Source organism: Leptonotus elevatus, chromosome 8, assembly GCF_054856555.1.
Source record: "Leptonotus elevatus isolate MCC_2025b chromosome 8, RoL_Lele_1.0, whole genome shotgun sequence".
In the NCBI taxonomy this organism is placed as follows: domain Eukaryota; kingdom Metazoa; phylum Chordata; class Actinopteri; order Syngnathiformes; family Syngnathidae; genus Leptonotus; species Leptonotus elevatus.
In genome coordinates, this window is record NC_141246.1 from 13,245,510 (window position 1) to 13,259,500 (window position 13,991).

At 40.1% G+C, this 13,991-nt stretch overlaps 1 protein-coding gene across 1 annotated transcript in view; it reads right to left on the reverse strand.

The window, feature by feature from the left end:
• dlc1 (DLC1 Rho GTPase activating protein) overlaps window positions 1-10,538 on the reverse strand; it is an 85,466-nt gene extending 74,928 nt beyond the window's left edge. The window contains exons 1-4 of the mRNA XM_086082379.1: window positions 10,030-10,538; window positions 7,629-9,418; window positions 2,091-2,225; window positions 1,429-1,539 (exon numbers count right to left, since the gene is read on the reverse strand). Coding sequence (XP_085938505.1) covers window positions 1,429-1,539; window positions 2,091-2,225; window positions 7,629-9,380 — 1,998 coding nt within the window. The 5' untranslated portion in view covers window positions 9,381-9,418; window positions 10,030-10,538. The remainder of the gene's footprint in view (window positions 1-1,428; window positions 1,540-2,090; window positions 2,226-7,628; window positions 9,419-10,029) is intronic.
• Between the last annotated feature and the right edge of the window lie 3,453 nt (window positions 10,539-13,991).

The window sequence follows — 13,991 nt, forward strand, 5'->3', positions numbered from 1 at the left end:
TATTTTTCCCCAGTAGATTCTACAAAACTGGCACAAGACTTTGGAAAAAAATGTCTCAGGTGCCAACATGAACTAAGACCAAGTGCTGTTTGTCTCAATAGTGTTCCCAAAAATAAAGGTTGTTTTGTAAAAGGACCGCAAGAGCCTATAGCTTGACTTGGATAGTGTGTAGGCTACCTATAGAGTAGCTACCTGGAGTTTATAAATATTTTAAGTTAAATAGTGTATATGGGGTTTTACTATAAAAAAATATTTGAATACATTCTCGCATGTCATGATTTTGAAAATGGCATCATGACATTGCCAAAGAGATTATAAACGTCATTATTTTTAGCCCATAGTTTTATTGCTGTGATGCATCCAGTCAGGATAAGTTGATCAAAGAGGGACAAAAACAATGTTGATTTATCAGAATAAAAAACAGTAGCAGTGTATGTCACCAGTTATCTTTATATCATGTTAAGGATATGACTTGTATTGTCTAAAAAGATGAAGTGGGCGTCACTTTTTTTTTTTTTTTTTTGCCTCGCATCAATGACTCCATAGGGGTCTGCATAGGGTCTCAACTGTATTTAAAAAAAAAAAAAAAAAAATCTATTGTGAAAGCAATGTTTACCCGAGCTTATAGCGGGTTACCTTGGGATTACTTTAAGAAAAGAAACTGTGGGAAGCGTTGTCCACATACATAGAACATCATAGGTCATTCGTATGTCGCATACCATGGTTAGTCTAAAATTAGCCTACGCCCTTTGAAAACTTAAGTAGTACTATTTGAGCACGGAATCACAACAGACAATACTGGAAATTGATAAAAAAATTGTTTCCACCAACAGAAGCATTTCAATGCATAATTTGCTATATAGCACACAAGAACCGGAACCGACATTATACTTTCAAACACATTCTAAATGATTTGCTTTGGGTTCACTTTGCTTTGCAGATGAAGCAAGGTTGACAATGTCATTAAGTGAGCAAGCAAAAGGGTTTTGAGGAGGGGCGTCTCACATGAAGTGCATCCCCCGTGACTCCCCTCTCCTGGTGTCTCAACTCGCGGGGACCCCTTGACCCCTTTTGTTGGGGCGAATGGGTCTAGATCTCTGGAAGCGGCTAATTATAGAGTTTTAACGTCTGCTTGGCTAAGCTTTCACTGTTGGCAGAATCCGACATTTGGAAGCTTCACTCCAACTAAGTGCATGAACACAAAGAGTCCGTTTGCTCTTTTTAGTCAAAATCATTACACGGGGAATCTGTTTCGACTAAACACGACTCCAAGGGAGGGCAATACAAATAAAAAATGGATGAAATGATTAAAAACATCTTTCAATAAGAAATCCTGTTAGCAAAATCATCATAACATTTGTCATAATGAGGTTTATATTTTTTCATGCAAACCTTTTTTTTTCAGGAGGATTAGAAAGACTGACTTACCCCACTCTTAGGTTTTGCTCCAAGGGCTGTTGGGGTGCCTGTAGCTGGAGCAGCAGGGCCACGAGAATACTGCATGTGTGATGCTACTGGTACAGATCCCAAATCAAAGTCCTGCATCAGTAAAATACATAATGTCTGTGATTTTCCTTGCACTTACTCAAATATTATTGTTTGCATTTTCATTCTTGCTTTTATTCTTATTAACGATTAGGGCAGTGTGTCTTTATTCTTACACCAAGAACACCTAAAAACATACTTAGCTCTCCCAAATACCACTATCATGATCAATATTAGCATAGCGGGCTTAAGTCTTCATCAATGCCGAGACAGCGGTTTTATTCACATTCCTAAAAAATATTTTCAATGTTATTGTAATAATGATGAAATTAAAATGTATTGCAAATCAAAATTAACTAAAGATTGCATTTAATAAATGTTTGAAAATAAACTGCTCTTAAAGATTAAATGCAATTGTACTGCACAGAAAATTAATTGAAACTAAACTGTGCTAAACAAATTTACTACACTGAATTATAAAAAGTTCAAGACACTGATAGCATGCGCAGTTTGAACATTTAATTCCGACCGAAAAGCAAATTGTATCTGTGAACTGTTTATTGTGTGTAGAAAAAATATTTAAGCCTGAAACTGCAGCTTTGTACCAATTGTCTTCGCCGCGGGAGGGTGGGGGTGCTGCCGATGGAAGAGTTGGAGCTCAAGGCATTTTCAATTTCCTGGTCCAACTGGTCCAGCTTCATCATTAGCAGCACCATCGAATCCAGACGAGCATGGTCTCGCTGAAAGAACATTATTTCAAAGAGATATAAGCAAGATGAAACAAGAATATTTGTTGATGTCGACATCCACAATATATTTCATGGTCATATTATATTCTGTGTTTGTAAAGGAGCTGCTTTTTATATCGCGCTTTATCTACACCATATAGTGTCCAAAGCACTTTACAAAGCCTCACATTCACACAAAAATTCATACACGAGTGGTGAGTTGCTGCCATGGAAGCAATTTGGGGTTCAATGTCTTGCTCAAGGACCCTTCAACATCATCATGTCACGTCACAAGGGCTGAGGATCAAATCCACGACCTCACGGTTGGGAGTTGGGAGTTGGGAGTCTACCACATAGGTGTGAAACTGCGGTCCTGGAGGGCCGCAGTCCTGCAGGTTTGGGATTTTTCCGTTCTCCAACACAGCTGATATATGATCAGCTCATCAGCAAGTTCTGCATAAGCCTGATAACGATCCTGCTGATTGGAATCAGCTTGTGTTGGAAGAGGAAAACCTCCTAAACCTGCAGGACTGCGGCCCTCGAGGACTGCAATTTGACACATATGGTCTACCACAGAGCCATGCCACCCCATATACTATAAAAGTGTTAAAAAAATAAAATACAATTAAAAAAATTTTTTTTAATCTGATATTAAAGCTAAGTATATTTGAAACTGAAATTTGGGGAAAAAAAAAACTTTTTTACTTTGAATAGCTTTGAATAAATGCAGAAAATGTCTTAACTTCCTACATTTTTTTTGTGTCATATTGAGGTTTGACATATTGTCTGAAACATACTTCATACAAATAAAAAAATATATCTGAAAGGCTACAGTGTTACGGTAAATTCCCCCCAATTGAGATTCAATTATATGAATGATGGATGTAGAACTTACATACCATGACAAATCCAGGTTTGGATAGCATGCTTACAAAAAAGCCCCCCCCCCTTTTTTATTTTTTTTTTATTAACAACATAAACCTTTCTAATTGAAAGCAGTTTTCATTTGATGATAGCTGTAATTTACAGCTGAAGCTAAAGGTAATAGAATGCAATTTATTGCTTTGATTGTTTTGCCTTGTGATTACTTAAGCCCAAATAATTGTTTGCTTAATAGCAAACAATGGTGGGCCAAGAGACGACAACAACAGCTGTGTTGTACCCAATAAACCTGCACTGCATGTTCAGTGCTCCATTCAATAGTGATTAAAAGCGTCACAGTGACCCCAGGTGGTGTTCCTCTAGTAAGGCAAGCCTCACTTTACAACTCCGCCCTTCTCTAATCTTTAATATGATAAAAGCCCTTGTTAGACTCAAGTCAGACATGTTTTCATTTCCTTCTGATTGTCCGTAACAATGACTAACAGTTTGAGCCTCCTTTCACACGAAGACGGCAACAAACAAATGATATCACAGGGCTGGCTCATTTACACCAAACTAATTTTGTTACAATCGCTGTAAACAGAACTCGTTAAAACACGTTATGAGGTATGAGCTCATAGGACAATGAGATACTTAGATTGTGTGTTGCTGCAAAGGTGCGTGGCCACGTCTGAATGTGAGCCCAGTCTCCATCTGCTCCTAAGAGTGATTCATTAATAGGAATTACTTGCAATTATGTAGGTGAAGAAGTACAAATCATAAATATGTTTGAATGTGGTAGGAGTTTACTTAATGTGTGTGGAGTGAACATGTGATTAAAATCTATTGCAATACAATAAGTAGCCAATGATACAATCCGGTCTGTAGTACCGTCTTCCCCACATTTTGACAATTCACTTCTCACAAATTTTCACCTATTCACTGTTTCTGCGCTTATAGGACAAAGTATTGCTTTGGCGCCATCTTTGTGCAAATTAACTTAGTTGAAGTGAAGGGAGGGGCTTCGTTTACACAGGCTAGCTTACTCTCTATTAGAAGACATAGTGACCTGGCCGTCGATCTTGCGACATGTATAGCTTTGGTTCTCAACTGTTGTGACCCACTTCAGTAGACGTGAAGAGGAAGAACCACACACCTTATTGAGAAACTGATGAACAATTGCAAATAAAAATGTAGCTATTCTTAATTTTAACATCTGTAACAATAAAATGTCATATGTCTATATCATGTGACCAGAGGAATCCCTGCAAATTTTTTATACCTGTCCGCGACCCACCCAAAATAGCTCTGTGACCCACTTTTAGGCCCCGACCCACAAATTGAGAATAAGCTAATTTTACACCTTTTGAGGTGGGACTTGGACTCAATGGCTCGGTCCCTTGTGAATACTGAGGAAATACTGTACGGAGCAACACTAAACTTCAAATACTCCAAACAAAGGTCATAGCATTTGGAATCGTCAATTTAAGAACATGGAGGTCGAACCACTATCACGTGTGACCTCGCGCGAGACATCTACATATTCTTGTAACTTTTGCCAGATCTCCCAAATAGAGCTCGGTGCAGCCAGAATCAAAGCATTGAACTTTTTTTGGCCACATATTTAAAAATGAAGTAGCCTCATAATAATAATAATATTAATAATAATAATAATAATAATAATAATAATAATAATAATAATAATAATAATAATAATAATAATATTCTAACAAAATCTGAGGTTGATCGGCATCATAGGGTGGATGGTACTCAACCTGTATTTTGAGTGCATAGTCGTCGTTATTATAACTTCTTAGTGGCAAAGCAAAACCTGCTCCCATTGGGTTCACCCGGAGCACATGACAACATTGCGGGTCATGGCAAAATTTCTCACATTTGTGCATTCACTGACATTCCAGGCTTTGCATTGCCATGTTCTGGTTTTAGCAGAGTATCACAATGAAACACTGTCATGGCGAAACAATGACATCTTCACGAGGCCTCACTGAATGAACAAACGCATCTGGCCCGAGACAGCAACAACAGCAACCACATAACAGCGGAGTGAAAAACCCGTGTAAGAGCAAGGTCTGTGTCGTTTTATGGGGAGTTCTGGTGGTCTGGGTGCTCCTTTGCTCTCATCCCATTACATTCCTCTCCACTTCCTGTTTTCTTTTTTTGATGCGAGACAGTTCCCACACTCAACTGTTGGTCATTTCCCTCCCCTTTCTTCTTCTTCTTCTTTTTTAAATACCATACACCTGGTAGTTGCTGTTTCTCTTTGTTTTTCTAACTGCATTGTTTAAAAAAAAAAAAAGGAAAAAGTTAGTGAGAGCTGCAGCAGTGCACAAAGATGAGAGCTTTCTTGTGAAATGAGAACACAAATTGAGACAGACAGAAATAGAGAGAGAAAAAAGCTATTTTATAGCCAAGTTGTCTCCTGCCAGATAGACGACTGTTGAGCCAGATTGGCCCTGAGGTCAGGATAAGGCCTTGTTGCTAAAACAAATAAACACAGTAACAAAGCCCAATATCAAGTTGATCTAAAGTCATCATGCACGCCAGATGGGTTTCATTTCACTAATTCGATCCACAACAACATGAGCCTCGTGGGACGTCATCATGAATTGAGCATCTTGTGCTGAATTGTACATCATCATCCATCATACGATTCGTCTGTTTAATCCATTGTGTCTTTAAAAGTGTTTTGTATTCGTATATATCGGACTAAATACTTCTTCTTTTTTGACAACAATAATATACAATATGCTCATTTAAAATGAATCCCTGATATAAAAAAAGCCTTGTGGCTAAAATTACCATATGGTAAAACAATTCCATGTACACACGAAAATTGCCTTCTTTAGTAGTTCGCATGCCAGGATATTTCGTAATTTAAAGGTGCAGCAAGCCTATGGTATTGATGCAGCTCTAATTTAGCACGCCCTACCAAGACCTGACTGTGATCTCGACTTCCTGGCGGCTGAAGGACTGACGTCATCCCCGCTGGTATGTAAGAGGAAAGCCAGAGTTTCTATGTTGAAACCAATTTTTGATCCACTAAAATGTCTGAAACAATAGCGAACGCATTCTTTTAAGAATACAGACAACCATAATGACGAGAAGGCTACTCTTAATGTTCACATGGGTCACTCACTGAACCTCATAGCCTATTCACGGTTTGTGACTCAAGACTAACAAAACTGGGGTTGTCAGTATGACTTTAAAGCATTTCCAGTGTGGACTACAATGAGCACTTCACCAAAAACATATAATAAAAGCACAGTGACACAATGTAAGAAATTATATGAACAACCCCCATAAAAACAACCTGAAGTTAGCAAGCTCATATCTACAAACTCCTTCAGTTAGAAATGATTTTGTCTTACACACAGAGCTGTAGATTGGTACACTTGTGGTCAAATTTAATATAATGTTATAATGTGCATCTTCTAATAATAATTCATTTAGATCACTTTGTTTGCCTATATTAAAAAAGAGTGCTAAATGGATAATTTTACATATAGAACTTCTTTAAAAATATATATAATAAAATGAAGAAAAATATATGCATTTTACAATTAAAATGTATTCAAACAATCCTATAGCACTTTCTTCATTTTCAGCCGTCTTAAATGAATAAATGCGATCTAGTTAGTGTCCAACTCCGACAATATAACCTTTACAAATGACAATGACAGCATAAATAAATTTAACATTTGATACCGGCAAAATCATCAACGCTAGACTCTACGACATTCATAACTCTCGTTAAGAGGAAGAACATCCTCTGAATCGTACATATGTAAACACTTTGATCTTGATCTGGACGTGAGATTCCCTGTAAAATCAAGATGAACAATCTGGTTCAGGTGTGACTGAAATTTGCTTTGCCGTAACAGCTTCAAAGCGACACAAAGTGTGGTTAATTCAAAACTTTGACATAGATATAAATACATCGATTTCTTATTTGTTTGTTCAAATAATAATCATAATATAATAATTGCTGCCATTCCAATAAAGTCAACTTTGAACTACTTTTTAAATATTTCAATTACAAAAGCGTGTTTTGGCTTTTTCTTTGTAACAGCGAGCCTAAATCCTTTTAGGCACTTTACTGTGCCCGCTAGGCAGACCACAGAGTGTAAATAGCCCAGTGTACAATTATGCGAGAAACTTAAACCTTTCACCCTGGCGAGAAGTTGAGCATTCAAATCTCATGTGTTTATAGTCTGCAAATACTTATAGGACTTTTGTTTTGAAATGAGTTGTTGAGAAAGACAAACATTTCGCATATCACCACCACAAAACAGACGCAAACACACACGCACACTCGCAGATACTTAGACATGTGAGAGTGAAGTCATTATTTTTCCGAGAAGCTGGCCAAATGTGGGACAAAAATGATTCATGGGCTATTTATGTCAGCTTATAAAGAAAAAAGAAAAACTTTATAAGTGTGGCGCATTAATCACTAAACCACTAACAACCAATAACCGTCTCACCAAGTTGCTTCTACAGCTACGATATATTTTACAATATCTTCATCCTTACCTTCTTAATGCGCACTTTCACCCCTTCCTCCTTCTGAACTCCGGACACACGCATTCCATCAAAAGCTGGATCGACAGGAGACGTGTCAGCGGGGAGACCCTCCAGCGCGGCGTTGTCCGTCTGTTCCGTTCCAGAGTCGGCCAATTGCGTGTGACGCTCACTCGGCCCATCTGCCACCTCAAAGCCAGGTGACTCACTGGGGCGACCAGAGGCTTCGTTGCCATGGAGTCCCTCCGGCGAGAGCACATTGTTGACCTCCGCTGAGAGTGGAAGCAGCTTTTGGGGGTGTTTTTCACTCGCATCATCCTTCTGGCAGTGAATGGTTTTGGTGAGATTCTTTGGAGCAGGTGCACGGCTGCCACCTGCTTCGACCTGGCTCACCTCTGGGATACTTTCCAACGCTAAAGAACTTTCATCGACGTCTTTGTTTGGCTGACGTGCAGTCGTCATAGTCAACGTGCGCTCCGCTTCTTGAGGAATGATTTTCTGTGCGCAGTCTTCCTCTGACTTGCTCGAGCCCTGTTGCTCGCATGGCACCAAGCGGCACTGAACTTTGACAGAAATATCAGATGATGTGATTGGTCCCAACGTGACGTCCTTCGATTTGTCGCTGCTTTCTGCACTTTCCTCCCGCTGAGGCATTTTGACCGCTCTTGTTTCAGACTCACGCTGCTCCGACAGCGTCTGGAAGGACATTTCACAACCAGGGGCCTGATCCCGTACTCCAGCAGGATCTTGCTTTTCTTCTTGAATGTCTCTGGGAAAATGCTCATGTCCTGATTTTTCATTTCGAGTTTCTGGGTTATTTAATCCACCCAGTTTGTCAGAAGAATCTGTGGTCCAGGTTTCAATTGCTCCTTTGTCACATTTTCCTTGTCCCGCTGAGGTCACAACTTGCTCCACAGCTTTGTTAGCCAATGACATCACAAGAAGGCTGTCCATTTTATTGAGTGAACCGAGCGCACTGATATCCAAGGTTATCTTTGTGCCGGCATGGCCAGAGATGGAAATCACTTCCTCAACATCTGGGAGGTCATTCCGAGGTTCGTGTTGAGCAGCAGAGCTCGACTTCAGTGTGACCTCTGAGATTTCAGGAGGTCTGCTGTAACTATCTGTATGTCCCTCCTTTGTTGGCGAATGATTTGGAAGTTTGCCAGGCTGCCCAGCAGCAGACTGCGACAGTGGAGGCCCATTGTTTGGAGAAATAGAGATGCATTGTTGCTCATCACAAGAGATATGTGAATTTTTAAAGACATCATCATCGTACTCTGAGCCAATTTCGTCTTTAGCGTCAACAGTTTCCTGAGCGTTGTTATCCATTGCACAGAAAATCACGGCGCTGCTTTTGTCACTCTGTGAAATGCAATCAAAGAGGACAGCAGTTTTCAGGTGGTCCGTGACCCTCTGCGGCGCATCCAGACATTTGTGACGGCTGCAAATGAATTTCTTCTCAGGAGAAGCTTTAACAGCCTCTGTCGGCTTCATGCGCTCGGAATGGATCTCATCATGTACTGCAGAGGTGGTCACATCTGGAATCCGAGCCAGCTCATCTGTGAGCAGTTGGTGGCAGCCCTCCGGCATGGAGGCGCACCTTGTCCATCGACCCTGCTTGGAGGCCCCTGAACCCCTCCAAAGCCCCTCGCTGTCAACACCATGGCAACAGATCAGATCCAGATCATCATAGCTATACTGTAATCCTGACGGATGAGTCACATGATCCTCCCAACTTCTCTTGCGTATAGCAACTGGCATTATTGGTGGCCAGTGCTATTCCATAGGGATGCCTTTGACTGAGGATGAAAAATAATTGGATATAGATGTGAAAAGACCAATACTGAACTATTACCAATGGTATGCATTGACAGACCACGTGACTAAAACGTAACATTTGAACAGATATTTAACTGTTTCCTATTCACTTCAACTCTTGAAAGTCTAGCAGTTTTTTTGCCTTCACGATTTCCCTAGCCAATAGGAGTTGAGCCTGCTGTTTATAGTAGTGTAAACTGAGATTTTCAAAACGACATTGGATGACTGTGATATTGGACAGAGAATAACACACAGAACAAGTGATCAGGAAACATTGATAAACACAGTATTTGCAGTGAATTCTTGGAGTGAATTTGGAACTCGATTAACAAAATGAAGCACATACTTTTATGGTTTATAGTTAGACTGTATGATCAAAGCAGTCACGTCTTTAAAAAAAAAAACATTTTTTGAAGTGTAACCCCAAAATTTTAAACTGATAAATCAGCAGATCTTTGACTCTCACTATAAAAATAATGATAATAATTTAGTGTAACTAATCCCATGCAGTTTCAAAACAATGTCATGGTCAAGCTGTTCTGTTATAGAAAAAAACAGTCACCTCATTTCTGTTTTTCATTCATAATTATACCTTTTGTTTCCTAGAAGTCACGCAGGAGGATACCAACTGTCATCTGCGTCCTGCGCATGAACCTGCAGCGCTTATGAATCATGAAGGTGAAAAAACTCCTCCAATGTCATTCAGCCAAGCAGCCAAGAGTCACTGCAGAAACCAAGCGTGCTTCTCCTTTTTCTTCTTGTGCTAAGTGATGACACTGTTTTATGATACGATTATGAAGCCATAAAGTCAACGAAACATCTGGCGATAACCAACAAATTGGCTTCAGATCCCTTCCGAGTGCTTTCCGCCAGAAATATTTGGAAGTCGCCTTTTCATTCATCCACTGAGTCAAATCAGTACAATCTTGAGGAAATATGATTCCATATCCGTTTGAGAAGTTGTTGGCTGTCTTCACTTGAGGTTTCTGACTCGTGTCGGTAGCTTCCATGCACAGCGGCCGGCGAGCTGAAGAACACCCCAAAGACAGACAGAAAGCCCGGGAGCAGTGGAAAGTCCAAAGACATCTTCCATCTTGATCACATTAGTGTTTTTGCTGACGCCGAATGCTGAGAGCTGGGTGGTGTGAGAGGGGCTGGGTTTGCTTTCCCCCACTCCTCCCCTAGTCTTCTCCATTCGATCCCTCTCTCATCAGGTCTCCTCCCCGCTGATTTTGACAGGGAGTCTGAGTCACATCCTCCCAGCCCCAACCCCCAGCTTATAACTTGCACAACATACTGAATGTGTTTTTTTTTAACTCCACCTCCTCTCACATATGCTTTGCCACTTTTACAACGCTATTTTGGAAACTTATTCACACATCTCCTTTTCTCACAAAACTGTGATCTCCACGCCTCGGTGAACCTTCTTATAGTGCTTTCCTAAGCATAGCAAAAAAAAAGGCTCCCACCAATGGGTTTAATAATACACAGAATGCTCTGTAAGGACCTGAGCACTGGGCCAAAAAAGATTGCTCTGTTTTAGCAAGTCTATCTAAGGCATTCTTTTACCCTAAATTTGCAGTCTTGTAACGGTACAAGAATCCTTGATAATAAAAAAAACACACAGGCACACTAAAAAAAAAAAAAACTGCAATGCAACATAGCTCACTGGTTTTCAGATGATCTGAATTAAAAATTCTGACAACAAAAAAACTACAGACTTAGATAAAACTGTGCAGACAAAAACATTAAAAAGATTTTGAAGTACTTAGTGACAGAGACGTGTCAACGTGGATTATAGTATTTTTACTTCCTACATAGCCGGCTAATCATTGTGCGACGCCTTTCCGTCTCTGTGCAGCAAGGTGCAACCGCAGCACAACATTCCCGGCCTGAATCAGCTATGGACCACGAGGCTGAAATCACTTCTCTATAATCTTGCGTCACCCTAAAACGCATTGCTGCTGAATTTCACTCATCTCAAATTGTGACCATATTCATCAAGACACAAAAATCAACAGGAACAATCTGGAAAACTGGAATGAAACACCCTCCGACTATGGCTGCAATCTCGGTCTTTCAACCTGTGGGTCATCCAGATGTGCGGCGGATGAGCTTTTTTCGGGGGTGTCTTGCTGGGAAACAGTCGCTCTCAACTCTCAGGGGACACAGATGGTCATACTTAAAGGAAAAGATCCAAGTTCAACAAGAATTCTCTGTAGTATGTCACATGATGTACTCTGCGGTTATGCCAAGTGCAGTGTAACGAAATACAGATCTGGTTGGCCACAGCGGCTTCAGCGTGGATATGGCTGCCGATTGAAGTGCACAGGCCGACACGGACCATGACTCAGGCTATCCACTCATTACCGCCTGTAGACATCTATCTCAAGCTCTATAATTTAAAAAGCGAAAAGCCTCCCTCCGCCATTCAGACCCCCTAGGGGCGACCACATGGCAAGCCACGCACGTCATACTCTGATCTATCAGTGACATTTTGCAAACAAGTGTTCAAACAACAACATGCGAGAGTCAACGTGAGCTGTGTTGGGCATGTGGCCCTAAAAAAAGTGATTAGTTATAGTTACAAATGACTTCTGAATTCAGTTAGCAACGCAGTTACTGCCTTGTAAAAGTAACTAGTTACTCATCAAAGTGACTGAAGTAACAATGATATTTATCTATTCTGTGAGTTGCTGGTGGCTGATTGGTGAAGTAGCTTAGTCTTTACCGCATCATTCAATCTATAGCATTTGAGTATAAACGGCTAAATATAACAAAAATAAACACACACATTACAGTTACCCGTGTCTTAGATATTGACACTTAAAACATTCACTCCCAGACATTTTCACTGAAGCAACCCCCTTCACTCCCGGGTGTTTTACTGGATTTTGACTTGCAAGGCCCACTGAATATTGCGTTCTATTGCTTTGAAAACATGGAACCTACCAAAAGAAAGATTAGAGTTTCTTCTTTCATCAGGAAAAAAAGTAGATTTCTATTTTTTTCCGTTTTGAAGCTATTAGCTATTTCATCATTATTCACAAATCTGTCTAAAACAATGGTGGGGAGAATTTTTACAACATGGGCCTGGTTGATCTCTTATACTTTGCTGCCACTTGATGGCCGTTTTTGTAATAACTACCATTGCTTATAGCATTCTATTCAGTTCAGAGGCTACATCAAAGCCTTCTGTATGCTCCAGCATACAAAAACATAAAACGTATAAATACGTCTTTGGGTGCATGGAAATATTTAAAATAGAACGTATTAATACATTTTGGGGAGCAAATGAGTTAAGTATTATTATCTACAGTTTCCACTTTTCTCCAGCGGCCCATTTTATTTACTGCAGGCAGCCATCAGTCTCCCTGCACAAATGCCGAGAAGTAAATCTCCTCGTCCTCGCTCAATAGGACACGATTTTCACAGTTTCCTGTGCTATTATTTTGGTATGCATAACCCGAGCCCCTAAAATGAGTTTGAATCGAGCCGGTAGTGTACAGTGGGACATCTGGATAAGTCAGCTGGGATGCAGCCCCAGTGACCATTAACAGGATACGCACTATAGAAAATTGATGTTTGGAAGGATGGGGACGTGACTTGGCTAGCTTTGCAAATAAATACCACACATTTTTGGACGCAAGCATTTCTTTTGTAGCTTAATGTTACTTAACTTTATAGTGAACTATCATGTCAGCTTCCAGAGGCCTGCTAAGGGCGCAGTACATTGTGAGTCCGGAGCGAAAGGCCGCATGAGGACACTCATGACTTAGTGACATCAGCTTACCGTAACAGACTCTAATGTTATTTTTCTTTTACTAATACTGTTTAGAAAGGAGTTTTGGTTTGTTTTTGTATTTTTACTTTCGAGACTGTAATTTGTGGTGTGGTTTAAGTACTGAAGTGTTATACTGAGAAACATAACAAATATTATTTTGATGCGATTTTTTAATGGGCCGGTCATTTTAACCATCACATTGGAAAGCATCGGTGGTCACAAAAAATGATCCATTTGTGATTCACTCCATAATCCCTGACTGCTCAAAACCGTTGGCTTCTTAAGTGGAGCAGTGACGCCCCAAAGGAAACAGCCTCACATTCCTAACTACTTTAGTTTATTATTGGAAAAATACGTCACTCTAAATCACTGGCAATGAAAATCATTTCGGAGTAGGTGACATGAGAGTCCTCCTCCCCTTAAGTGTTTTACAAGAAGCAGCCTTTTTAATTTTTTTCTGGCTGAGCAATTAAAAAAATCTTTTTTTAATCCCTTACTACGATGAAAACATTTATTAAATTTTTGTATTCTTATGGTGAAGTTATGACTTCTTTCTTAATTTGCCAATAATTAACAACCAAGAAAAATGACAAGCCTCCACTAGCTGGCTGTGGCTCAGTGTAGATTAAAAAGTGTGTGCAGTATGCAACAAATGAGCCAAATAAAAAAACAAAAAAACATTACAGGCGAAACCCTAGGGGGCCTTGGTCTGTAACCAAGGCTTATGGTGCAACTTACCGTGGGAACAGGAAGTGCAAGTTATTGAGGGT